The following is a 26158-nucleotide window of genomic DNA, read 5'->3' as shown; positions in this document are numbered from 1 at the left end:
TATCAGTTCGTTTTTGTTTGTCGAGGACACTGTTTTCGACTCTGTGCAGCTTTTCATTTTGCCAGCCACCGCTAGCTGCTGTCGTGTGGTGTCCACAGAGCAGGGCCGGCCCATCAGCTGCTGCTCGGAGACGGGCCAGCTGCTGGAGGAGCCGCCCGACACGTGCATCGCCATCCAGATCCCGCGGGACGACGCCTTCTACTCGCAGTTCGGCCGGCGCTGCATGACCCTCGTGAGGACGCTCACCGCCGCCGCCTGCACGCTGGCGCCCTCCGACCAGGTCCGTACGCAGCACCGCTGGCGGCTGTCTTCAGCGCTGCGTATCCAAGTCGCCCAACTGGCGCCAAGTAGAAAAACTTGCAACAAGTGGCCGAACTACTCCAGACGGGGGTCTCCCGGTCAAAAATGCGACAATTTGTTTTTCTATGTTTTCTACTCTACATGTTGTGTGGAAAACCGTACTCTGGTCTCTCGGTTAGTATCATACCCTGTACGGTCCGCCCGGATAGCTGAATGGTCAGCGTGACGGACTGCCGTCCTAGGTAGTCCGGGTTCGATTCCCGGCTGGGTCGGGGATTTTCTCCGTTCAGGGACTGGGTGTTGTGTTGTCTTCATCATCATTTCATCCCCATCCGGCGTGCAGGTCTCCCAATGTGGCGTCGAATGTTATACGACCTGCACCAAGGCGGCCGGCCAATGACGCCAAACGCTCATTCCCATTTTCGTACCCTGTACGACCTGAAATGTCACGGCACGATAAAGCCGTTCACTGGATAGTCACGTTACTGCTCCGTTCGAATTCACGTGCTGCTATGACCCCCTTTCATGCTGAAAGTTAGAAGATGAATTGTTGTTATTGTTGTTGGTTGATTTGGGGGGAGGAGACCAAACAGCGAGGTCATCGGTCCCATCAGATTAGGGAAGGATGGGGAAGGAAGTCGGCCGTGCCCTTTCAAAGGAACATTCCTGGCATTTGCCTGAAGCGATTAAGGGAAATCAGGATGGCTGGACGCGGGTTTGAACCATCTTCCTCCCGAATGCGAGTCCAGTGTGCTAACCACTGCGTCACCTCGCTCGGTTTGGAAGATAGTGGTTTATCTCTAGAGTAGCCGTGACAGACAGAAGTGATAACCAAGCCAATTAGCGGTTCAGTTAGACAAAAGAAACCTGATAAAGGGGTCTAAATTCCAAGTTAATGAATCGTAAGTTACATGGCGCTCACGGCACATATATTTCAGTTCTCGTAGTATCCCGTTTCTTATCAGGACCAGTCATCTAAGTATTATCATGAGGGTGCAGTAGGTACTGGCTGTTAACTAAAAGAGTGAAAATTTTCACAATTAATAAAACGTTCTGGGCTATTCAAAACACGTGACGCCACGCGACTGCGCGTCATCGAGCTAAGAGGGAATTTTGGTGCAGTCTGCAGCGGGCCAAGGTGTGAATCGGACACTCGAAGAAGTTGCGATACTCCTTGAAAAATGTCCTTCGCAGTCGGAGACGAAACGTTGGGTTTAAATATGAAATCCATTCGACCACGGCATAATAGCCCGAAAAATTTTATTGATTATGACATTTGCGGCCATGGAAGTTTACGTTTTACAAGTGAAGATTGAGATACCATTTATTGTATGGATAACTCCACACTTTGGTCTTGTGGTACACTGAATAACGAACATACACAACGTTCGTTAAAAAAACCTTACCATTAACACTAAATTGGTGGTGGAGAACACATACTTCTAACCACAAGAGCAAAACACTACTGAGACATGGAGACTGAGATGAGATAGTAGCTTGAACTTCTTAATTATCTCATACAGTATATAGAAATGGCTATTAACGTAATACTTAGGTAGGGCAACATACGAAAAATATACACATTATACACAAAAATTACAAGAGCCTTTTACTCGCCTCAAGCATTGACAAATTGACCTACAGTCACGTGGCCTAATATACACAGAATGTGGAGTGAAATCAGACAATTAAGTAGGCGATGTATAGAAAACCAATGAAACAAAAACCTCGGCGACATTTTAAACAGTGAAAGGAGCTCTATGAAAACACTAACTCAACACATGAATAAACTGAACTGCGGCCAGATTGTACAAAGACAATTAAACTGGAAGTGAGAGGAACTCAATAAGCAAACAGCTCCGCGACATTTTAAACAGTGAAAGAAAGCAGTATGAAAACGCTGACCTAACCACATGATTCATATACAAATTAGTTGTTATCAAATCAAACAATTACGAGTACATCGGAGACTGGCAGAATCGATTGCCCACATGTCCACCCCAGCGCGCCGCCAAAGGGCAATTGTCTCTTGAACGTTGGCGTACCCGCTTACTCCCCTGTGAGTTCCCTCCCAAACAGATTTTTGTCTGTTACTTTTTATTGCCAACTCCGGGAGAATAAAGCTGCTACAGCTTCTCGAACTTCTCTGGTCACAGCCTTGCGTGTGTAAACACAGAATCAGAGATTCATTTGGCTGTTTCTTTGAAAACTTGGCGGGGTTATTAAACGTCGCTATGAGACGAACTCAGCTACGATTATCAGGCTGGCAGAATAAGAAGAAACGGAAACGTGCCTTAAACTCCACCAAATGGTAATCTCCATGTGTGTAGATCTCCTTACCTTTTTATGGTGTGTGGGCAGGTTAACGTGGCTCGAGCTATGAAACGTGCAGGCACATTTGCGGCTGATAGATTTCACATTTGCTTTCATATCTCCTATTACTGTAACGTCTCTCGACTGACTGAGGCCCGCATCTCGTGGTCGTGCGGTAGCGTTCTCGCTTCCCACGCCCGGGTTCCTGGGTTCGATTCCCGGTGGGGTCAGGGATTTTCTCTGCCTCGTGATGGCTGGGTGTTGTGTGCTGTCCTTAGGTTAGTTAGGTTTAAGTAGTTCTAAGTTCTAGGGGACTGATGACCATAGATGTTAAGTCCCATAGTGCTCAGAGCCATTTTTTTGACTGACTGAGTCCGGTGTAACAGTCATCTTTCCTCCCACACAACAGCATTATCGATGCATGGAGAATGTGTGCAGCCTGTATTTAAATGACAAGTAACAGGCTGCAATGAAGGAAAATAACAAAAAATACGTCTCCCACAAGGAAGAGTACTTCTTCATCTTCCATGTGCCTTACTCACTTTCTGCTCGTATACTGCGCTACATAGCTTACGAGCTTGATTCCATTCAGGCCATTCTTTCTGGCACTTGCACATTTCACAAACATTACAGTAGATAAGTGCGAAGGCAGGTTTCCATGACCGTTGTCATCTTAAATAACATTATTCCAGGCATGTGCTGTAGTCCAAAGTTTCGCCTAATGTTGCATGTGGCCTTCATCACGGCGGTGCTTTTAATAACTGGTACTATAATGAACTTTGTAAAATTATTTGTTATCTGACGTTTTTGCACGTGGCCGTATCGGTTGTCGGCTGCGCCTTTGTTACAGTGGTACGCATACAGGGTGATCCATTGATAGTGACCGGGCCAAATATCTCACGAAATAAGTATAAAACGAAAAAACTACAAAGAACGAAACTCTTCTAGCTTGAAGGGGGAAACCAGATGGCGCTATGGTCGGCCCGCTAGATGGCGCTGCCAAGGGTCAAACGGATATCAACTGCGTTTTTTTAAAATAGGAACCCCCATTTTTATTACATATTCGTGTAGTATGTAAAGAAATTTGAATGTTTTAGTTGGACCACTTTTTTCGCTTTGTAAAAGATGGCGCTGTAATAGTCACAAACGTATAAGTACGTGGCATCACGTAACATTCCGCCAGTGCGGACGGTACTTGCTCCGTGATACATTACCCGTGTTAAATGGACCGTTTACCAATTGCGGAAAAGGTCGATATTGTGTTGATGTATGGCTATTGTGATGAAAATGCCCAATGGGCGTGTGATATGTATGCTGATCGGTATCCTGGACGACATAATCCAAGTGCCCGGACCGTTCGCCGGATAGTTACGTTATTTAAGGAAACGAGAAGTGTTCAGCCACATGTGAAACGTCAACCACGACCTGCAACAAATGATGATGCCCAAGTAGATGTTTTAGCTGCTGCCGCGGCTAATCCGCACATCAGTAGCAGACAAATTGCGCGAGAATCGGGAATCTCAAAAACTTCAGTGTTGAGAATGCTACATCAACATCGATTGCACCCGTACCATATTTCTATGCATCAGGAATTGCATGGCGACGACTTTGAACGTCGTGAACAGTTCTACCACTGGACACAAGAGAAGTTACGGGACGATGACAGATTTTTTGCACGAGTTCTATTTAGCGACGAAGCGTCATTCGCCAACAGCGGTAACGTAAACTGGCATAATATGCACTACTGGGCAACGGAAAATCCACGATGGCTGCGACAAGTGGAACATCAGCGACCTTGGCGGGTTAATGTATGGTGCGTCATTATGGGAGGAAGGATAATTGGCCCCCATTTTATCGATGGCAATCTAAATGGTGCAATGTATGCTGATTTCCTACGTAATGTTCTACCGATGTTACTACAAGATGTTTCACTGCATGACAGAATGGCGATGTACTTCCAACATGATGGATGTCCGGCACATAGCTCGCGTGCGGTTGAAGCAGTATTGAATAGCATATTTCATGACAGGTGGATTGGTCGTCGAAGCACTATACCATGGCCCGCACGTTCATCGGATCTGACGTGGGGAAAGTTGAAGGATATTTGCTATCGTGATCCACCGACAACGCCCTACAACATGCGTCAGCGCGTTGTCAATGCATATGCGAACATTACGGAAGGCGAACTACTCGCTGTTGAGAGGAATGTCGTTACACGTATCGCCAAATGCATTGAGGTTGACGGACATCATTTTGAGCATTTATTGCATTAATGTGGTATTTACAGGTAATCACGCTGTAACAGCATACGTTTTCAGAAATGATAAGTTCACGAAAATACATGTATCACATTGTAACAACAGAAATAAAATGTTCAAACGTACCTACGTCCTGTATTTGAATTTAAAAACCCTACCTGTTACCAACTGTTCGTCTAAAATTGTGAGCCATATGTTTCTGACTATTACATCGTCATTTATCACAAAGCGAAAAAAGTGGTCCAACTAAAACATTCATATTTCTTTACGTACTATACGAATATGTAATAAAAAATGAGGGTTTCTATTGTAAAAAACTCAGTTAATATCCGTTTGACCTATGGCAGCGCCATCTAGCGGGCCAACCATAGCGCCAACTGGTTTCCCCCTTCAAGCTAGACGAGTTTCGTTCTTTGTAGTTTTTTCGTTTGACGCTTATATCGTGAGATATTTGGCCCGGTCACGACCAATGGACCACCCTGTATATACAAATATACTCTTCAAGGGAAAATAAATACTGGGCATTCTAGGCAGATGTGGATAGATTAGTTGTAGTCTACTTGGAACTGAAACAGGCAAGGGAAACTGAAACCAAACTGTAAATGATGATATTGATGATGGTGATGATGATGATGATGATGATGATGACGGTGTTTGTGTTTTGAAAACGAGTTTTTTCTTTTTCATTCGAGAATGAACCGTTGTTGTTATATTACGCTGAAGAGAAGTATAACGTGTTTCCACGTTTCGCCTTAACAAAACGCATGGGAGGGTTATAGGGTGAGAACCTAGTCGTAGAAGGTATTTTTTGAGAGGGACAGGATGGGCTAGAAGGGGTGAGGGGGATGCTGCGCCTCCCTCGCCCCCCAACCTCCGCCGAAAAATGTCGGTGGGGCACATGCCTGCGAAAAGCAAAGGTCCCAGGATCGACTCCCGGTCCGGCACGCAGTGTTAATTCGGCACTAATGTAAGTTTCAAACCACCACAGATTCCACTGCAGAATGAAAGTTCATTGAAAATTTTTTATCTTCGCTGATGGGACCGAAATATACTGGATACCGTATTTCTTTAGGAGTCTACCTGTCTTTCCGAATATTGTCACAGTAGATGGCTTCTCTTCCTCTGCCTGAGTCTCAGCCTCCTTCTTAAGCGTTTTTATTTTCACTCCAAGGTCCGCCATGTTTGATGATCTGGATACCATAATTCGGAGTCTGGTTGGAATGTTGGAATCCAGGTAGCTACTGCAAATAACACAACTCGCAGCACTCGAAGAAGGCGGCTGGGCAGGACGTCGAAATACTGTGCAAAATACGGAAACAACAACGAGTCTGAACGCCTGGAAGCTCACCATAACCAGTCCCGCAAAGAAAATCTAAGTTGTTGCTGTGGTCTTCAGTCCATAGACAGGTTTGATGTAACTCTCCATGCTACTCTATCCTGTGCAAATACACTCCTGGAAATGGAAAAAAGAACACATTGACACCGGTGTGTCAGACCCACCATACTTGCTCCGGACACTGCGAGAGGGCTGTACAAGCAATGATCACACGCACGGCACAGCGGACACACCAGGAACCGCGGTGTTGGCCGTCGAATGGCGCTAGCTGCGCAGCATTTGTGCACCGCCGCCGTCAGTGTCAGCCAGTTTGCCGTGGCATACGGAGCTCCATCGCAGTCTTTAACACTGGTAGCATGCCGCGACAGCGTGGACGTGAACCGTATGTGCAGTTGACGGACTTTGAGCGAGGGCGTATAATGGGCATGCGGGAGGCCGGGTGGACGTACCGCCGAATTGCTCAACACGTGGGGCGTGAGGTCTCCACAGTACATCGATGTTGTCGCCAGTGGTCGGCGGAAGGTGCACGTGCCCGTCGACCTGGGACCGGACCGCAGCGACGCACGGATGCACGCCAAGACCGTAGGATCCTACGCAGTGCCGTAGGGGACCGCACCGCCACTTCCCAGCAAATTAGGGACACTGTTGCTCCTGGGGTATCGGCGAGGACCATTCGCAACCGTCTCCATGAAGCTGGGCTACGGTCCCGCACACCGTTAGGCCGTCTTCCGCTCACGCCCCAACATCGTGCAGCCCGCCTCCAGTGGTGTCGCGACAGGCGTGAATGGAGGGACGAATGGAGACGTGTCGTCTTCAGCGATGAGAGTCGCTTCTGCCTTGGTGCCAATGATGGTCGTATGCGTGTTTGGCGCCGTGCAGGTGAGCGCCACAATCAGGACTGCATACGACCGAGGCACACAGGGCCAACACCCGGCATCATGGTGTGGGGAGCGATCTCCTACACTGGCCGTACACCACTGGTGATCGTCGAGGGGACACTGAATAGTGCACGGTACATCCAAACCGTCATCGAACCCATCGTTTTACCATTCCTAGACCGGCAAGGGAACTTGCTGTTCCAACAGGACAATGCACGTCCGCATGTATCCCGTGCCACCCAACGTGCTCTAGAAGGTGTAAGTCAACTACACTGGCCAGCAAGATCTCCGGATCTGTCCCCCATTGAGCATGTTTGGGACTGGATGAAGCGTCGTCTCACGCGGTCTGCACGTCCAGCACGAACGCTGGTCCAACTGAGGCGCCAGGTGGAAATGGCATGGCAAGCCGTTCCACAGGACTACATCCAGCATCTCTACGATCGTCTCCATGGGAGAAAAGCAGCCTGCATTGCTGCGAAAGGTGGATATACACTGTACTAGTGTCGACATTGTGCATGATCTGTTGCCTGTGTCTATGTGTCTGTGGTTCTGTCAGTGTGATCATGTGATGTATTTGACCCCAGGAATGTGTCAATAAAGTTTCCCCTTCCTGGGACAATGAATTCACGGTGTTCTTATTTCAATTTCCAGGAGTGTATCTTCATCTCCCAGTACCTACTGCAGCCTATATCCTTCTTAATCTGCTTAGTGTATTCACCTCTTGGTCTCCCTCTACGATTTTTACCCTCCACGCTGCCCTCCAATACTAAATTTGTGATCCCGTGATGCCTCACAACATGTTCTACCAACCGAGCCCTTCTTCTAGTCAAGTTGTGCCACAAATTTCTCTTCTCCCCAATTCTATTCAATACCTCCTCATTAGTTATGTGATCTACCCATCTAATCTTCAGAATTCTTCTGTAGCAGCCCGCATCTCGTGGTCGTGCGGTAGCGTTCTCGCTTCCCACGCCCGGGTTCCCGGGTTCGATTCCCGGCGGGGTCAGGGATTTTCTCTGCCTCGTGATGGCTGGGTGTTGTGTGCTGTCTTTAGGTTAGTTAGGTTTACGTAGTTCTAAGTTCTAGGGGACTTATGACCACAGCAGTTGAGTCCCATAGTGCCCAGAGCCATTTGAACCATTTTTTTCTTCTGTAGCACCACATTTCGAAAGCTTCTATTCTGTTTTTGTCTAAACTATTTATCGTCCATGTTTCACTTCAATACATGGCTACATTCCATACAAATACTTTCAGAAACGACTCACTGACACTTAAATCTATACTCGATGTTAACAAATTTCTCTTCTTTAGAAACGCTTTCCTTGCTATTGCCAATCTACATTTTATATCCTCTCTACTTCGACCATCATCAGTTATTTTGCTCCCCAAATAGCAAAATTCATTTACTACTTTAAGTGTCTCATTTCCCAATCTAATCCCTCAACATCACCCGATTTAATTCGACTAAATTCCATTATCCTCGTTTTGCTTTTGTTGATGTTCATCTTACATCCTCCTTTCAAGACACTGTCCATTCCGTTCAACTACTCTTCCAGGTCGTTTGCGGTATCTCACAGCACTACAATGTCGTCGGCGAACCTCAAAGTTTCTATTTCTTCTACATGGATTTTAATTCCTACGCTAAATTTTTCTTTTGTTTCCTTTACTGCTTGCTCAATATACAGATTGAATAACATTGGTGATAGGCTACAACAGTGTCTCACTCCCTTCCCAACCACTGCTTCCCTTTCATGCCCTTCGACTCTAATAACTGCTGCCTAGCATCTGTACAAATTGTAAGTGCTGTATTTGATCCCTGCCACCTTCAGAATTTGAAAGAGAGTATTCCAGTCAACATTGTCAAAAGCTTTCTCTAAGACTACGAATGTTAGAAACGTAGGTTTGCCTTTCCTTACTCTATCTTCTAAGATAAGCCGTAGGGTCAGTATTTCCTCGCGTGTTCAAACGTTTCTTCGGAATCCAAACTGATCTTCCCCGAGGTCATCTTCTATCAGTTTTTCCATTCGTCTGTAAAGAATTCGCGTTAGTATTTTGCAGCTGTGACTTATTAAACTGATAGTTCGGTAATTTTCACATCTGTCAACGCCTCCTTCCTTTGGGATTGGAATTATTATATTCTTCTTGAAGTCTGAGAGTACTTCATCTGTCTCATACATCTTGCTCACCAGATGGTAGAGTTTTGTCAGGACTGGCTCTCCCAAGGCTATCAATAGTTCTAATCGAATGTTGTCTACTCCCGGGGCCTTATTTCGACTTAGGTCTTTCAGTGCTCTCTCAAACTCTTCACGCAGTATCATATCTCCCATTTCACCTTCATCTACGTCCTCTTGCAACTCCATAATATTGTCCTCAAGAACATTGCTCTTGTATAGACCCTCTATATACTCCTTCCACTTTTCTGCTTTTCCTTCTTTGCTTAGAACTTGGTTTGCATCTGAGCACTTGATTTTCAAGCAAGTGCTTCTCTTTTCTCCAAAGGTCTCTTTAATTTTCCTGTAGGCAGTATTTATCTTACCCCTAGTGATATATGCCTCTACAACCTTACATTTGTCCTCTAGCCATCCCTGCTTAGCCATTTTGCACTTCCTGTCGATCTCATTTTTGAGACGTTTCTATTCCTTTTTGCCTGTTTCATTTTATGCACTTTTATATTTTCTCCTTTCGTCAATTAAATTCAATATTTCTTCTGTAACCCAATGATTTCGACTAGCCCTCGTCTTTTTACCTACTTGAACCTCTGTTGCCTTCACTATTTGATCTCTCAAAGCTACCCATTCTTCTTCTACTGTATTTCTTTCCCCCGTTCTTGCCAGTCGTTCTCTAATGCTCTCTCTGAGACTCTCTACAACCTCTGGTTCTTTCTGTTTATCCAGATCCCATCTCCTTAAATTCACACCTTTTTGCTCTTTCTTCAGTTTTAATCTAGAGTTCGTCCCTGGTGATTCCTTATTTTGCGAGTGTTGTAATGAAGTTGTTGTGTCCTATGAGTTTTTCTTCTCTTACTTGGGTGTGCATTTACAGAGATCTGGCTACCTGTATTCTTATCAGCACCTCTCCACGGGTATTTCTTACTCTCTTTCTGATCTCTTAGAACCAAATATCCAAGGCTTCTAGCCGTGTTCTCTCTTGTTTCCTATTGTACCAGTTTCACAATCTTATAGGATCACACACCAATTAAATGCTTTCAAAGCCCGTTTCTGGATTTAGAGACTGATGATCTTGCTAGTAAATTTTGGTCTGCTGCACTCAGTTCACAATTCTCCTTCTGGCTTCTGCCATTCCTTATTTCCAAAATAGATATATTCCTGCAGTACTTCTTACTTCTCTCTTCCAATTCTCATCCTTAGAGGCTCATATCCTTCTTCAGCACTTCATACCATCACACCAGTCTTTCTCTTTTTAATTCTCATGCCATACTGTTTACAGGAAATCCTTCACATTATTCTGAGGACCTTCTCTAGAACTTCTTTTGTCTCTGCGACCAGATGACTACTAATATCTTCTGCGTATAGCAGGAAGTCTATCTTCCGTCCATTAATTTTGATACTCATTTCAGTCGTTTCGTGAACTTAGTCTATAGTTTCATAGATATAGGTATTGAATATAAGAGGAGAGAAAACACGTCCTTGTCTTGCACCTTTTCTAACTTTTTATTCTTGTTCGGTGTGAATATCCCTAGTCACAGTCACTTCGTCTTTGTAGAACCCAGGTAGCTTCCTCATGGTTTTGTATTTTACACGTGCGTTCTTCAGCACTCTGATCAGCTTCTGCCAGATAACATTATCAAATATCTTTTCTAGGCCTACAAAAATAAGTTGGTTCATTTTTCTGCAATTGCTACTCGATAGGATGACGATCAGTTTGGGTTTAGGAAAGGTAAAAGCACCAGAGAGGCAATTCTGACGTTGCAGTTGATAATGGAAGCAATACTAAAGAAGAATCACACGTTCATTGGATTTCTCGATCTGGATGCAGCGTTCAACAGTGTAAAATGGTGCAAGATGTTCGAAATTCTGACAAAAATAGGGATAAGGTATAGGGAGAGACAGATAATATAATATATGTACAAGTGCCAAGATGGTATATTGAGAGTGGACGACCAAGAACGAAGAGCTCGGATTAAAAAGGGTGTAAGGTAGGGACGTAGTCTACAACCCCTTCTGTTCAATCTGTTTATCAAACAGGCAATGATGGAAATAATGTACAAGTGCCAAGATGGTATAATAAGAGTGGACGACCAAGAACGAAGAGCTCGGATTAAAAAGGGTGTAAGGTAGGGATGTAGTCTACAACCCCTACTGTTCAATCTGTTTATCAAACAAGCAATGATAGAAATAAAAGAAAGGTTCAAGGGTGGAATTAAAATCCAAGGTGAAAGGCTGTCTATGATACGGTTCACAGATGACATTGCTATCCTGAGTGAAAGTGAAGAAGAATTACAGGATATGCTGAAGGGAACGACAAGTCTAATGAGTACGAAATGTGGATTGAGATTAAATCGAAGAATGACGAAAGTAATGAGAAATAGCAGAAATGAGAACAGCGAGAAACTTAACATCAAATGGTTCAAATGGCTCTGAGCACTATGCGACTTAACTGCTGAGGCCATCAGTCGCCTAGAACTTAGAACTAATTAAACCTAACTAACCTAACGACATCACACACATTCATGCCCGAGGCAGGATTCGAACCTGCGACCGTAGCGGTCTCTCGGTTCCAGACTGTAGCGCCCAGAACCGCAACTTAACATCAGGACTGATGGTCAGGAAGTAGATGAAGTTAAGGAATTCTACTACCTAGGCCATAAAATAACCAATGGCGGACGGAGCAAGGAGGACATTAAAAGCAGGCTAGCAATGGCAGAAAGGGCATTCCTGGCCAAGAGGAGTCTACTAGTATCAAACATAAGCCTTAATTTGAGGAAGAAATTTCTGAGAATCTATTTGGAACACGGCTTTGCATGATAATAAAACATGGACTGTGGGAAAACCGGAATAGAACAGAATCGAAGGATTTCAGATGTGGTGCTGCAGACGAATGTTGAAAATTAGGTGGACTGATAAGATAATGAATGAGGGGGCTCTGCAGAGGATCGAAGAGGAGAGGAATATATGTGGGAAACACTGACAAGAAGAAGGAACAGGATGATAGGACATCTGTTAAGACATGAGAGAATGACTTCCGTGGTATTAGAGGGCGCTGTGGAGATCAAAAACTGTAGAGGAAGACAGAGGTGGGAATACGTCCAGCAAATAATTGAGGACGTAGGTCGTAAGTGCTACTCTCTCAGGGATGATGGTGTTGGCACAAGAGAGGAATTCGCTGAGGATCGCATAAAAAAAAAGTGTCACAATGCCACCTGTCTTGTTCCTAATCTCATTTTGAATGAAAACGATTTAAGGTAGTGAGGCTATTTTCCTCGTCACGTACCTATCTCAAGACTACTGAGCTTCCAGTATGCATGCGTATGAGGAAGGAGCCGATATTGTTGAACTGGCATAGCGTGAGTGAGTGGTGCTATCATTGCATATGTGATAGGTATGCTGACGGCTGTGGTTGTTTGCTAAAACTGTTGGCAGTTAACAATCGGATCCATTCACTTACTTACAGACATGGCGGTTTTGTTCCAGAACATGAGAATGGCTGGAATGAAAGCACAGCAGAAAATAAGAGAACACCAATACAGCAGTTTCAACAAAATAACATAATAAGAAGGCAGGCTTGTGGAAAACAACAATGTTGAAGTGTTCAATAAATAATGAAATTTGTGAAGAGAGGGTGTCGCTGACAATATACAGTACTGAAAACTGTACAAAGCAGCTACTGCAGCGTAATGTTTCATGGGAATCGTTAGCAAAAATTTTAAAAGACAGTTTAAAATAGGGTCTGTCCCAGTAGCAAACAAGATAGTGAACACAGCCATCATTGGTTGTGCCCCAAGCCTACTACTGATATGAGGAACACAACATAAGACTAATATCCAAGCCCGAAGTATTGATAAATGGTTGGAAAGAGCAAGGGAGGCGTAGCAAGGATGAGAACTCTTAAGAAGAAGTGAGCTTACCTGACTTGACTGCGAGTTATGACCAGTAAGCGGCAATATCTGACGATGCGGCAGCTACGGCGGCAGTCAATCACTAATAACATCGCGTCACGGTTGGTGAAATTAAAATTCGGTAAAATACGGCTTAATGCATTGAGGATTGCATCACTTCCTGGGCTAGACAACACTTGCTAAACATGCGCTCCGGTCTGTACAGGAAAACAGACCAAGACGGACGCCCCAGGCTAACGGCTGTTGAACTAATCGTCCATCTTCTTTGCCGTGCGTGAGATTTGATCTGAACGAAGAGCAGGAACAGAGTGAGAGCGAGGCTTAGCGTTCTTGCAGTTTTGTTTGTTCGATTTCCGAAAAACAGATGAGCGCCTACGTCTGCTTGTTATCAACCCTCTAGCGACGATGGACGCACCCCTATAAGCACCATCTGGAACTGGCAGGAACTGGTGGAGTGGCATTCGGCAGGCCCTGTTGTACCTAGTAGAGAGGAGCTTCTAAGTGGGGAAACTCCCCATCGTAACCCCCTCAGATTTAGTGGTAAGATGGCCCAGTAGATAGACCTTCAAAAGCTGAACACAGATCAAGCAAAAATAATAATAATAATAATAATAATAATAATAATAAACAGGGAGAAGGTGTACTGAACTATGAAAAAAAAGCAAAATAGAAACAGTGAACGATCAAAGCTCCGGAAGAGTAATACTGAGCAACGCGATTAGCCGCGGCGTCATGGGTAAGTGGTCTCGGGACTGGGCAGCAAAGGGGAGGAGCCGTGTTCAAAACTCTCTCGTGCTTTTTTTTTTTTTATTTCACAACATTATGAACTGTCCGTCCGGTCACTGAAATGTTTTCTCTCTTTCTGTAGTCTTGGTAGTTCCAAACTATACATTGGTTATAGAATATGAGTCTGTAGTAATAATACGTTACCGTCGCAAGTAAAAGTGACGAATAGTGCGAGCAGGCGAGATACCACACACACGTCCCAAAGAAATGAAAACAACAAATAAACGGGTGTGAATTATCTTACAACAAAGGAATTCAAGTCTACATATACATCTACATTACATCTGCTTGGTTACTCTGCAATTCAAACTTAAGTGCCTGGCAGAAGGTTCATCGAACCATTTTCATACTACTTCTCTACCATTCCACTCTCTAATGGCGCCTGGGAAAAAGGAACACGTAAATCTTTTAGGTCAAGCTCTGATTTCTCTTATTTTGTTATGATGATCATTTCTACCTACGTAGGTGGGCGTCAACAAGAGGAAGTTGGTGACTGAGATTTCGCCGCAAAGAAAACCGCCTTTGTTTCAGTGACTGCCACCCCAACACGCGTATCATATCAATGACAATCTCACCCCTATTGCGCGATAACACGAAACGAGCTGCCCTTCTTTGCACTTTTTCGATGTCCTCCATCAATCTTACCTGGTAAGGATCCCACACCGCGTAGCAATATTCCAGCAGAGCACGGACAAGCGTAATGTAGGCTGTCTCTTTAGTGGGTTTGTCGCATCTTCTAAGTATTCTGCGAACAAAGCGCAGTCTTTGTTTCGCCCTCTCCGCAATATTATCTACGTGGTCTTTCCAATTTAAGTTGCTCGTAATTGTAATTCCTAGAACGTCCAAAAAGAGAAACTTTTAATTGTGAAACTGTTGCATTCGTTTGTTGCAGCTTGTTTGACAAACTATTTTCCTTGGGAGTGGTCACATTCACATACAAATGAATACCTAAATCGGGCAAGACGCCAAATCTCACTGACTTACCAGGCGTCCATTTTAGGCGTGCCGGTAGCAATCTCCTATCATATGACACACGTACTGTCACTAATTCGACGTGTGACACACCAGACGTGTTTTCTGGTTGTTTCGTCGTCTTGTCATCAAACGTTTGCGGTTCCCATTCGAAAGCCACTTGCTTACGGCTGCTAATAGAGAAGCTGTGTGGAATCAACTAACATTATGGATCCCTTCCTTGCATATAAGTGTTGCAAATGGACGTTACACCTCAACACAGACACAAATTTGAATGCAGCAGACAGGGAGAAAAAGTGACACAACAGAGGTTTGAACGCGGCTCATCCGTTTGCCAGTCCAACACCGTCATCATTTTTTTCTCTTTACTAGGCGCACAAGTGGGCAATTAACCACGACACCGTTGCTCTTCCCGGTTGCGCTATATTGCACTTTTTGTCCTCTGACCGTTCACTCTTTCTACTTAGCTTTTTTTTCACAGTTAAGTGCACCTTCTTCCTCTTTTCATGCTTTATCTTTATTCAGGTTTTGACGGGCTACCCACTACGCACTCTTACCTTTCAATCTGAGGGTGGTGCGATAGGGAATTTTCCTCGCAAGTAGCCGAGTTCAAAGTGTGCAACGGCTGCTTCTCACTAGTCGCCATCTTGTGGATTTTACGTAAACAATTAACGACTACTGCATCAAACTGAAACTTTGTATACAAGGTGTAATTTTTAAGTTGACAAATCAGAATAACTCGAAAAATAAGCTTCACACGAAAAAATGTGCAGAATCCAAAGTTGATTATTTTCGAGGGGGACATATGCTGGTGCTAAAATTAGCCCGCGACCCCAGCTCCCTGGGGATGGGGAGGGAGGCAACTTTAAAATATCAAATGGGAACCCCCATGTTTCATTGCAGAATCAGATTATACATAAAAAACTACGTACATTTTGTTTAAACATCTGTTTTTATTCTTGGTAGTTGGCCCGGTTATTCAAGAAAATCCATGTTCTCATTTTTGCGTGGAAAATGGCTACGGATAAATAAAAAATACTTATTTACTTCGTAAATTTTGATTCGTTAAAACTAAAACTCTCCCTCTCTCCCCATAGGGTGGGGTTTGAGAGAGAGTAATTAGAGTTTTACAAGTGTTGAGCCAAATGTTAATTTTTTCCGCAGATTCAGATACGTTTTGTTTATTTCGTGGTCATGAGGCCACACAACTTCATATTTGGGTCAATATTTGTAAAATAGGGAGAGAGGGAGAGTTTAAGTTTTAGCGTATCAAAATTTACGAAGTAAATAAGTATTTTTTATCTATCCGTAACCATTTTCCACACTGGTCCCGGCAGAGGTTCGAGTCCTCCCTCGGGCATGGGTGTGTATGGTTGTCCTTAGGATAATTTAGGTTAACTAGTGTGTAAGCTTAGGGACTGATGACCCTAGCAGTTTAGTCCCATAAGATTTCACACACATTTGAACATATTCCACGCAAAAATGAGAACATGGGTGTGGCGCTTGTCAGTCAGAATCAATTTATACGCTGAAAAAGAACGACGTTCTACTTCAACAGATGTGACAGGGGCGTACTTCATTTTCGGCACATGTTGGACAGGAATGCTATAGTCAGGAGTGCTGGATTTTCCACTAAGTATGTCGGCAACTGCACACAACTCCTTCAGGCGAGTGTTCGTCTGCAAAACCGTTTGCATTTTTGCCCGTACTTTTTCCCCTACTTCACCTGGCTCTTCATTAATTTTCATTTTAACTTCTTCAAGCAAAGAAATATTGTCGTAGATAGGTCTCCCTGAGCCTTCTAATTGTGAAATTATTCTTGCCATAAATGTGTAGTGGGCCCTAATGTAAGATAAGTCCCGTTTTAAAGAAGAATCTTTGAGTAACTCCATTGCTGCAGTTACGGATGCAGCATCCTCCGGTATATTTTCAACCACCTTCTGGACAGCTGAGAGATGCGTACTATAGTATTCTGCTGCTATCAGCTACGTGCCCCAGCGGGTGACAACAGGCTCTGGCGGCAGTGGGACATCTGGAAGCTGTTCTTTGAATGCCTGTATTCGTGATGGTGCCTTAAAAATTTTCTTCACCATAGATATTACTTTATTTACTTTAGGAAATTGTAGCCTTACTTGCTCTGCTAAGCGGTTGATCCCATGCACTACACAAGTTACGTGCAACATCAATGGGTAGAACACTTTTAATAGTTGAGCACCTTATTCTCATCCACTCCGTTTGGGTATAGCACCTTAAGCCCATTGTTCACAAACTGTGCTATTGTTTGTTGGTTAGTTTTTGCAAGCTGTTTTGAGTAAATCAAATGAGCCCTGGATGAACCATCTGGATCTAGCTTGCCAATAATCAGGTTTGCAATGTAACGGTCAAGACTGTCAGTAGTTTCATCCACAGAAATCCATATACAAGATTCTCCAACGTCTTCTCGGATTCTGTGCAATGCAGCATTGTAAGCTGAATCCACATAATTCTTACGTAAAGTTGACTCTTCAGGAATAGACTGATGGCAGTACTTCTCAAGAAAACCTCTAAAAATAGGGTTTCCTAGTTTCCGAAAGGGGATGTTTGCTGCCACAAGTGCATGACACAAATCACTGCAGAACTGTTTTTTTCGGAGGATTCACCACATTTATTGGTTAAAAGAGTTTGCTTCAATTTTGACTTTCGTTCAACATTAGCTTTATGTGCGATTCCATCTGAATGCTGAGTTAACTGAGAGTTCTTAACACTCGAAACCTAATACGAGAGAAAAGGGAAATGCAGTTTAGAATCGCATATAAAGAGTATTCCGCATTACTAAAGGATAGCGATAAAAAAGAATCCTAAGTGACAGGAAAATAAGAAGTCTAAGAAAAACATCAAGTAACCTCCTTGTTGCATGCTTGGCAGAAAATAATTTTCCCATCTGTTGTATAATGCGGAAAATCTTGCAGCCACTGCCTTATATGAGTAGACTTTGAACTAGCTGTTTTCGGCATGGCGTAGTATTCTCACACAGAAACTAGAATTCATTTTGCACTTAGCACGTCAGTAACACTTAACACGTCGGTCGCTACACAATGTTCTGATTTGTTTCCGCTGGGAAAAAGTGAACGATGACCTGTTTTGTGTGTGTTTTTTTTTCCTTTTACTGCGGTGCATGGGAGCGGTAGGGGAAGTACCGTACTCGTTGCTGAACATATGGCACGTGACAGATGGCCGCCCCTTCTGAACAAGCGAATGGAATCTACCGGTGCTTCAGATGAAAACATCTCACTACTGGCAAATTATTTTTCGAACCTGAAAATTCACGTATAATACCTTTCACGAATTTTGATCGGACTGCCCGTAGACAGCAGCGAGAAAATGCGCGAAGGGCAGTAATTTAGCTTTAGAGGGCGTCTACGATTAACACTGTGATTTTTTAATCCGTGCTCAGCTTAAAGCCTATGAAACTGTTTCTTTGCGAAAATACACAGCTGGCCAGAATCCTACGAACGAAATATTTTCAAATATAACATTTAGTACTCCCACGTTCGATTCTAATGTGTAACTCAAATCTTTGACCGGTTCCCATTCGCTCAACGAAGTTAAACACTGTCGGGCTCGGCGCATACTTGGATGGATGACCATTCAACAGTGCCGAGTGCTGTTGGTAGTAAGGTAAGCAAAGGAATTGTAAACAGTATCTAACGACCTTCACCTTTGACGAGACGTAAAGCCCTAAGTTTACTTCCTTTTTCTAATCTTTGAAAACACAAGAACTCTATGTCAAATTAACGAAATAGGTACTTTTTAGGATTTTGATGCCGAAATAGGCAAAATTAGGCGTCAACGTCGAAATACGCAATTTTAGGTCCTATAGAACTAACGGTATTCAGTTTAGTTAGTCATGAAACTCATAAGTACCAACTTATATGCAAATTGGAGCTTAGGAAAAAAAATAGGTTTCAACCTGAAGATCCGTGATCTATTTTTTAGATATGAATAATAAAACATCTATAAAAAGTATTTGGTATGAACAGGAAAAGCGATATAAAAAAATAAAAAAAGACCGAAGTGTTAGGCAAATACGAAGCATGAGCGAATATGAACTAGCCACATTGCTGCACTCTGGGCAGAAAATATTTTTTCCATCTGTCGTATAGTGTGGAACAACTGGGAGCCACTGTCTAATATGATGATATAGGCACTTTTTAGGATTAAGCCTAAATAGGCAGTAACGTCGAAATAGGCTTTTTTAGGTCCTATAGAATTAACGCTATTAAGTGTAAATAGTCATGAAACGCATAAGTACATATTTTTATGCAAATAGGAACTCAGGAACAAAATAGGTTTTTACCTAAAATCCGCTGTCTACTAATGACATGTTATTAATATTGTAAGGGATATTGAGGAGCGACACGAGGTGTGAGTAAGGTGCGGCGTGTGTGGCCGGCAGATGAACCGGATGAGCTCGTTCCTGGACCTGTCCATGATGTACGGCGCCGACGAGGCGGCGTCGCAGCGGCAGCGGCTGCGGCAGCGTCGCGGCGGCCTGCTGACGTCACAGCGAGACGGGCGCGGCCGAGAGTTCCCGCCGCAGAGCGCGCGCCCCGACCAGGAGTGCTTCCTGCAGGCGCAGAACGACACCTGCTACACCTCCTGTACGTACGGAGAGCGCTTTCCTCAAATAGTCATACTTTACTGGCATTCAACACTCTTAAAGCGATGTTCGCATAACAGCGGCGCGTTTCGAGGATCGACGGTCTCACAGTCAGGCTGTCACTGTCCAAACCATCGCACCAAAGCTGAGGAAGAAGTCATATTCTTCTAAAATTGTTCTCTTCAGTACTCGTTGCGAGACTCATTCCAACTCGCACTTTAAGTACTTGACGAGTACTCTGATTCATTACAGACAGAAATAAGTACAGTACAGCAGTTGAAATAGATTGTAACCCCTGAAAGGCCACCAACACCAAAACAGAGCAAGACTTTCCAATACACTGAGGCGACAAAAAGCGATATACACGTCTATACAGTAGTTGCCGGTAGTATTCTGTGCACAAGGTGTAAAAGAACAGTGCTACGGCAGAGCTGTCATTTGTACTCGGGCAATTGACGTCAAAAGATTTCTGACATGATTATGGCCTCACGACGTGAATTAACAGACTTTGAATGCGTAGTGGTAGGTGGAGCTAGGCGCATGGGACATATCATTTCTGAAAGCGTTAGGGTATTCAGTATTCCCAGATCCACAATGTCAAGAGTGTGCCGAGAATACTAAATTTCAGGTATTACCTCTCACCACGAACAGTGCAATGACCGGCAGCTATCACTCAACAACAGAGTACGGCGGCATTTGCTTATACCAAAATTCAGCCAGTACCTCTTGTCACGAACAATGCAGTGACCGACAGCCATCACTCAACAACGGAGTGCAGCGGCATTTGCTTATACCAAATTTCAGCCATTACCTCTCGCCATGAACAATGCAGTGACCGACAGCCATCACTCAACAATGGAGTGCTGTGGCATTTGCTTATACCAAATTTCAGCCATTCCCTCTCACCACGAACAATGCATGGACCGACAGCCACCACTCAACAACAGAGTGCGGTGGCAATTGCTTATACCAAATTTCAGGCATTACCTCTCACCATGAACAATGCATGGACCGACAGCCACCACTCAACAACAGAGTGTGGTGGCAATTGCTTATACCAAATTTCAGGCATTACCTCTCACCATGAACAATGCAGTGACCGACAGCCAACACTCAACAACAGAGTGCGGTGGCATTTGCTTATACCAAATTTCAGGCATTACCTCTCATCACGAACAATGCAGTGACCGGCAGCTCTCACTCAACAACAGAGTGCGGTGGCATTTGCTTATACCAAATTTCAGGCATTACCTCTGATCACGAACAATGCAGTGACCGGCAGCTATCACTCAACAACAGAGTGCGGCGGCAATTGCTTATACCAAATTTCAGCCATTACCTCTCACCATGAACAATGCAGTGACCGACAGCCAACACTCAACAACAGAGTGCGGTGGCATTTGCTTATACCAAATTTCAGGCATTACCTCTCATCACGAACAATGCAGTGACCGGCAGCTATCACTCAACAACAGAGTGCGGCGGCAATTGCTTATACCAAATTTCAGTCATTACCTCTGATCACAAACAATGCAGTGACCGGCAGCTATCACTGAACAACAGTGTGCGGCGGCAATTGCTTATACCAAATTTCAGCCATTACCTCTCACCATGAACAATGCAGTGACCGACAGCCAACACTCAACAACAGAGTGCGGTGGCATTTGCTTATACCAAATTTCAGGCATTACCTCTCATCACGAACAATGCAGTGACCGGCAGCTCTCACTCAACAACAGAGTGTGGCGGCAATTGCTTATACCAAATTTCAGGCATTACCTCTGATCACGAACAATGCAGTGACCGGCAGCTATTACTCAACAACAGAGTGCGGCGGCAATTGCTTATACCAAATTTCAGGCATTACCTCTCACCATGAACAATGCAGTGACCGACAGCCAACACTCAACAACAGAGTGCGGTGGCATTTGCTTATACCAAATTTCAGGCATTACCTCTCATCACGAACAATGCAGTGACCGGCAGCTCTCACTCAACAACAGAGTGCGGCGGCAATTGCTTATACCAAATTTCAGGCATTACCTCTGATCACGAACAATGCAGTGACCGGCAGCTGTCACTCAACAACAGAGTGCGGCGGCAATTGCTTATACCAAATTTCAGGCATTACCTCTCACCATGAACAATGCAGTGACCGACAGCCAACACTCAACAACAGAGTGCGGTGGCATTTGCTTATACCAAATTTCAGGCATTACCTCTCATCACGAACAATGCAGTGACCGGCAGCTATCACTCAACAACAGAGTGCGGCGGCAATTGCTTATACCAAATTTCAGGCATTACCTCTGATCACGAACAATGCAGTGACCGGCAGCTATTACTCAACAACAGAGTGCGGCAGCAATTGCTTATACCAAATTTCAGGCATTACCTCTCACCATGAACAATGCAGTGACCAACAGCCAACACTCAACAACAGAGTGCTGTGGCATTTGCTTATACCAAATTTCAGCCATTCCCTCTCACCACGAACAATGCATGGACCGACAGCCACCACTCAACAACAGAGTGCGGTGGTAATTGCTTATACCAAATTTCAGGCATTACCTCTCATCACGAACAATGCAGTGACCGGCAGCTATCACTCAACAATAGAGTGCGGTGGCATTTGCTTATACCAAATTTCAGGCATTACCTCTCATCACGAACAATGCAGTGACCGACAGCCATCACTCAACAACGGAGTGCGGCGGCAATTGCTTATACCAAATTTCTGCCATTACCTCTCACCATGAACAATGCAGTGACTGACAGCCAACACTCAACAACAGAGTGTGGTGGCATTTGCTTATACCAAATTTCAGGCATTACCTCTGATCACGAACAATGCAGTGACCGGCAGCTATCACTCAACAACAGAGTGCGGCGGCAATTGCTTATACCAAATTTCAGGCATTACCTCTCATCACGAACAATGCAGTGACCGGCAGCTATTACTCAACAACAGAGTGCGGCGGCAATTGCTTATACCAAATTTCAGGCATTACCTCTCACCATGAACAATGCAGTGACCGACAGCCAACACTCAACAACAGAGTGCGGTGGCATTTGCTTATACCAAATTTCAGGCATTACCTCTCATCACGAACAATGCAGTGACCGGCAGCTATCACTCAACAATAGAGTGCGGCGGCAATTGCTTATACCAAATTTCAGGCATTACCTCTCACTACGGACAACGCATTGGCCGATCGCTTCCTCTTTAAGACCTTGAATAGTGACGTTTTCATAGACTTGTCAGAGCTTACCGAGAAGGAATACCGCAGAAATTAATTTAGGGTGTTGGACGAACTTGTTCTTTAAGATAGCGCAGCCGGCCGGTGTGGCCGTGCGGTTCTAAGCGCTTCAGTTTGGAACCGCGTGTCCGCTACGGTCGCAGGTTCGAATCCTGCCTCGGGCATGGATGTGTGTGATGTCCTTAGGTTAGTTAGGTTTAAGTAGTTCTAAGTTCTCGGGGACTGATGACCTCATTAGTTATGTCCCATAGTGCTCAGAGCCATTTAAGATAGCGCCACGAAATTCGGCGTTAATGGGCTATGGCAGCAGATTGCCGACGCGACTGCGTTTGCTAGCAGCACGACATCGGCTGCAGCGCCTCCCCTGGGTTCTTGAGCGTATCCATTGGACCCTGGGCGACTGGAAAACTGTGGTTTGGTCAGATGAGTCCTGATTTCAGATGGTAAAAGCTGATGGTAGGGTTCGAGTGTGGTGGAGACACCACGAAGCCATGGAGTCAAGTTATCAACAAAGCGCTGTGAATACTGGTGATGGCTCCACGACACTGTGGAATGTGTTTACATGTAGTGGAATGGGTTTTCTTGATGACTATTTTCAGCCATTCATGGATATTATGTTCCCAAACAACGATGTAATTTTTATTGATTACAATGCGCCATGTCTCGGGCAACAATTTTCCGCGATTGGCTTGAAGAACATTCGATCGAATGAGTTGGCCACTCATCGAACATTTGTGGTACATGATTGAGATGTCTGTCCGCGCACAAAATGCTGCACCAGCAACACTGCATGTACACACATAAATTTGAGTTTTTAAGACAGTATTTACAAATTTGAAAAATAAGACAAAGTTTTGTGTACCTTTTCACCACATGTTGTGGTTTTCCTGGATTTTTATGTTTTTTTGTTGCAGTTGTGTTCTTTCACAGTTTGTCCTTTGCAGCCTCATAGAACTTATCGTATAACAGTTATTTACTTCGAAATTTTACGACAGGCAATGTTATGGTAATGCCTAACATTAACTAATTCTATGTGGAAGATTGTGTATGTGTTTTTGCAATATATTTTACTTACTTTTCTACTTCCTCCATTATCTTCACTGTGTACCTTTTATTGAAGATAATCGTAAAAACAGAAAAAATAAGTGAAACGCATAGCAAACACACACACACACGCACACGGTCCTCCACACAGAATTACTTAATGAAATGCATAACCATAATGCTCCCAGACGTAAAATTTCGAAGTAAATTATTGTTCTTCATTAAGTGCTATACTGTTGCAGATGACAAAGTATGAAAGAAAACAACTGCAATAAAAAACATTAAAATGCAGGAAAACCACAACATGTGATAAAAAAGTATATAAAGAAAATTTTGTGTGTTTTTCAAAATTGTAAATACTGTTTTAAAACTCAAACTTATGTGCGTTCAAGTAGTAATGAGCATTTCTACAGCTTTATAGAAAGATGATAAAACTCCACTGACGATGCTGGAACTTCAGTGAAACATGTCTGGGAAATAAAAGAAAAGATAAAAACTGTGTTTTGCTCAAGGCGGATCGTCTCCAAAAACACTAGATTTGCGAGGAAGTGCGGACAGAGGAGCTCCAACCTCAAGAAGGTTATCTACAGCTTGTACAGAAACCACATTGCAGTTGTGAGAGCCGAATGACACGAAAAGGATTGTAATTACTAATGAAAATCACCTCAGTTTTATAATTATACATTTATTGTCCTATGACCGCTTTGGTTCTTAGAATATCGGTATTGACGTTCTAAGACGAAACCGTTTCTAGCATAACAAACGTGTAATTATACAGCTGAAGTGGTTTTTATTAATCATTAAAATCTGTCCGCTGCGGTGCTCAATATGATCAGGATTATTAATGAAAAGGAAGCAGTGGCTGAGAAGGGAGTGAAACTGGGTTTTTACAGTCGGTACGCTGAAGAAGTAGGAAGCGAATGACAAATTTGGAAAATGAATTTAAGTTCAGGGAAAAGAAATAAAACAGTTGAGCTTTGCCAATCACATGGTAATTTTGACAGAAATTTCAAATTACTTGCAAGATTAGCTGAACGAAATGGATAGTGTCTCCAAAAGATGTTATAAGATGGAAATGAACAAAATTAAAGCAAGGGTAATGGAATGCAATTGAGCGAGATCAGGTGATGCTGAGGTAATTAGATTACGGAATAAAACACTAAAAGTAGTAAATGAGTTTTGTTATTTGGGCAGCAACATAACTGACCATGGGCGAAGTAGGGAGGATATAAAACGAAGACTATCAGTAGTAAAGAAAACGCTTCTAAAAACAGAAAATTTATTAACATTGAATACAAATTTACGTGTCAGAAAACACACTGAAGTGCTAAAGAAACTGGTATAGGCACGCGTATTCAAATACAGAGATATGCAAACAGGCAGAATACGGCGCTGCGGTCGGTAACGCCTATAGTAGACAACAAGTGTATGGCTCGGGTGTTAGATCGGTTACTGCTGCTACAATGCCAGGTAATAAACATTTAAGTGAGTTTGAACGGGGTGTTATAGTCGGCACACGAGTGATAGGACACAGCATCTCCGAAGTAGCGATGAAGTGGCGATTTTCCAGTACGACCATTTTACGAGTGTACCGTGAATATCAAGAATCAGGCAAAACATCAAATCTCCGACATCGCTTGGGCCGGAAAAAGATCCTGCAAGAACGGAACCAACGACTACTGAAGAGAATCGTTCAACGTGACAGAAGTGCAATCCTTCCGCAAATTGCTGCAGATTTCAGTACTGGGCCATCAACAAGTGTCAGTGCGCGAATCATTCAACGAAACATCATCGGTATGGGCTTCCGGAGCTGAGGACCCATTCGTGTACCCTTGATGACTGCACGACACAAAGCTTTACTCCTCGACTGTTCTCATCAACACCGACATTGGATTGTTGATGACTGGAAACATATTGTCTGCTCTGAAGAGTCTTGTTCCAAATTGTCTCGAGCGGATGGACTTGTACGGGTATGGAGACAACATCAGGAATCCATGGACTCTGCATGTCAGCAGGGAACTGTTGAAGCTGTTGGAGACTCTGTAACGGTATGGAGCGTGTGCAGGTGGAGTGATATGGAACCCCTGATACGTCTAGATATGACTCTGACAGGTGACACGTACGTAAATATCCTGTCTGATTACCTGCATCCATTCACGTCCATTGGGCATTCTGTCGGACTTGGGCAATTCCAGCAGGTCAATGGGACACCCCACACGTCCAGAATTGCTACACAGTGGCTCCAGGAACATTCTTCTGAGTTTAAACACTTCCGCTGGCCACCAAACTCCCCAGACAT

The 26158-nt window shown here is 43.9% G+C and overlaps 1 protein-coding gene across 1 annotated transcript in view; it reads left to right on the top strand.

Moving 5' to 3' along the window:
• LOC126198283 (peroxidase-like) overlaps positions 1-26158 on the top strand; it is a 187754-nt gene that overhangs the window by 47625 nt on the left and 113971 nt on the right. Inside the window, exons 5-6 of the mRNA XM_049934712.1 lie at positions 99-280; positions 19352-19556. Of these exons, the coding sequence (XP_049790669.1) occupies positions 99-280; positions 19352-19556 (387 nt within the window). The remainder of the gene's footprint in view (positions 1-98; positions 281-19351; positions 19557-26158) is intronic.

This window comes from Schistocerca nitens, chromosome 1 (assembly GCF_023898315.1).
Source record: "Schistocerca nitens isolate TAMUIC-IGC-003100 chromosome 1, iqSchNite1.1, whole genome shotgun sequence".
Lineage (NCBI taxonomy): Eukaryota > Metazoa > Arthropoda > Insecta > Orthoptera > Acrididae > Schistocerca > Schistocerca nitens.
Note: the sequence above shows the minus strand (reverse complement) of the source record. Positions and strands in the feature narration are given on the sequence as shown.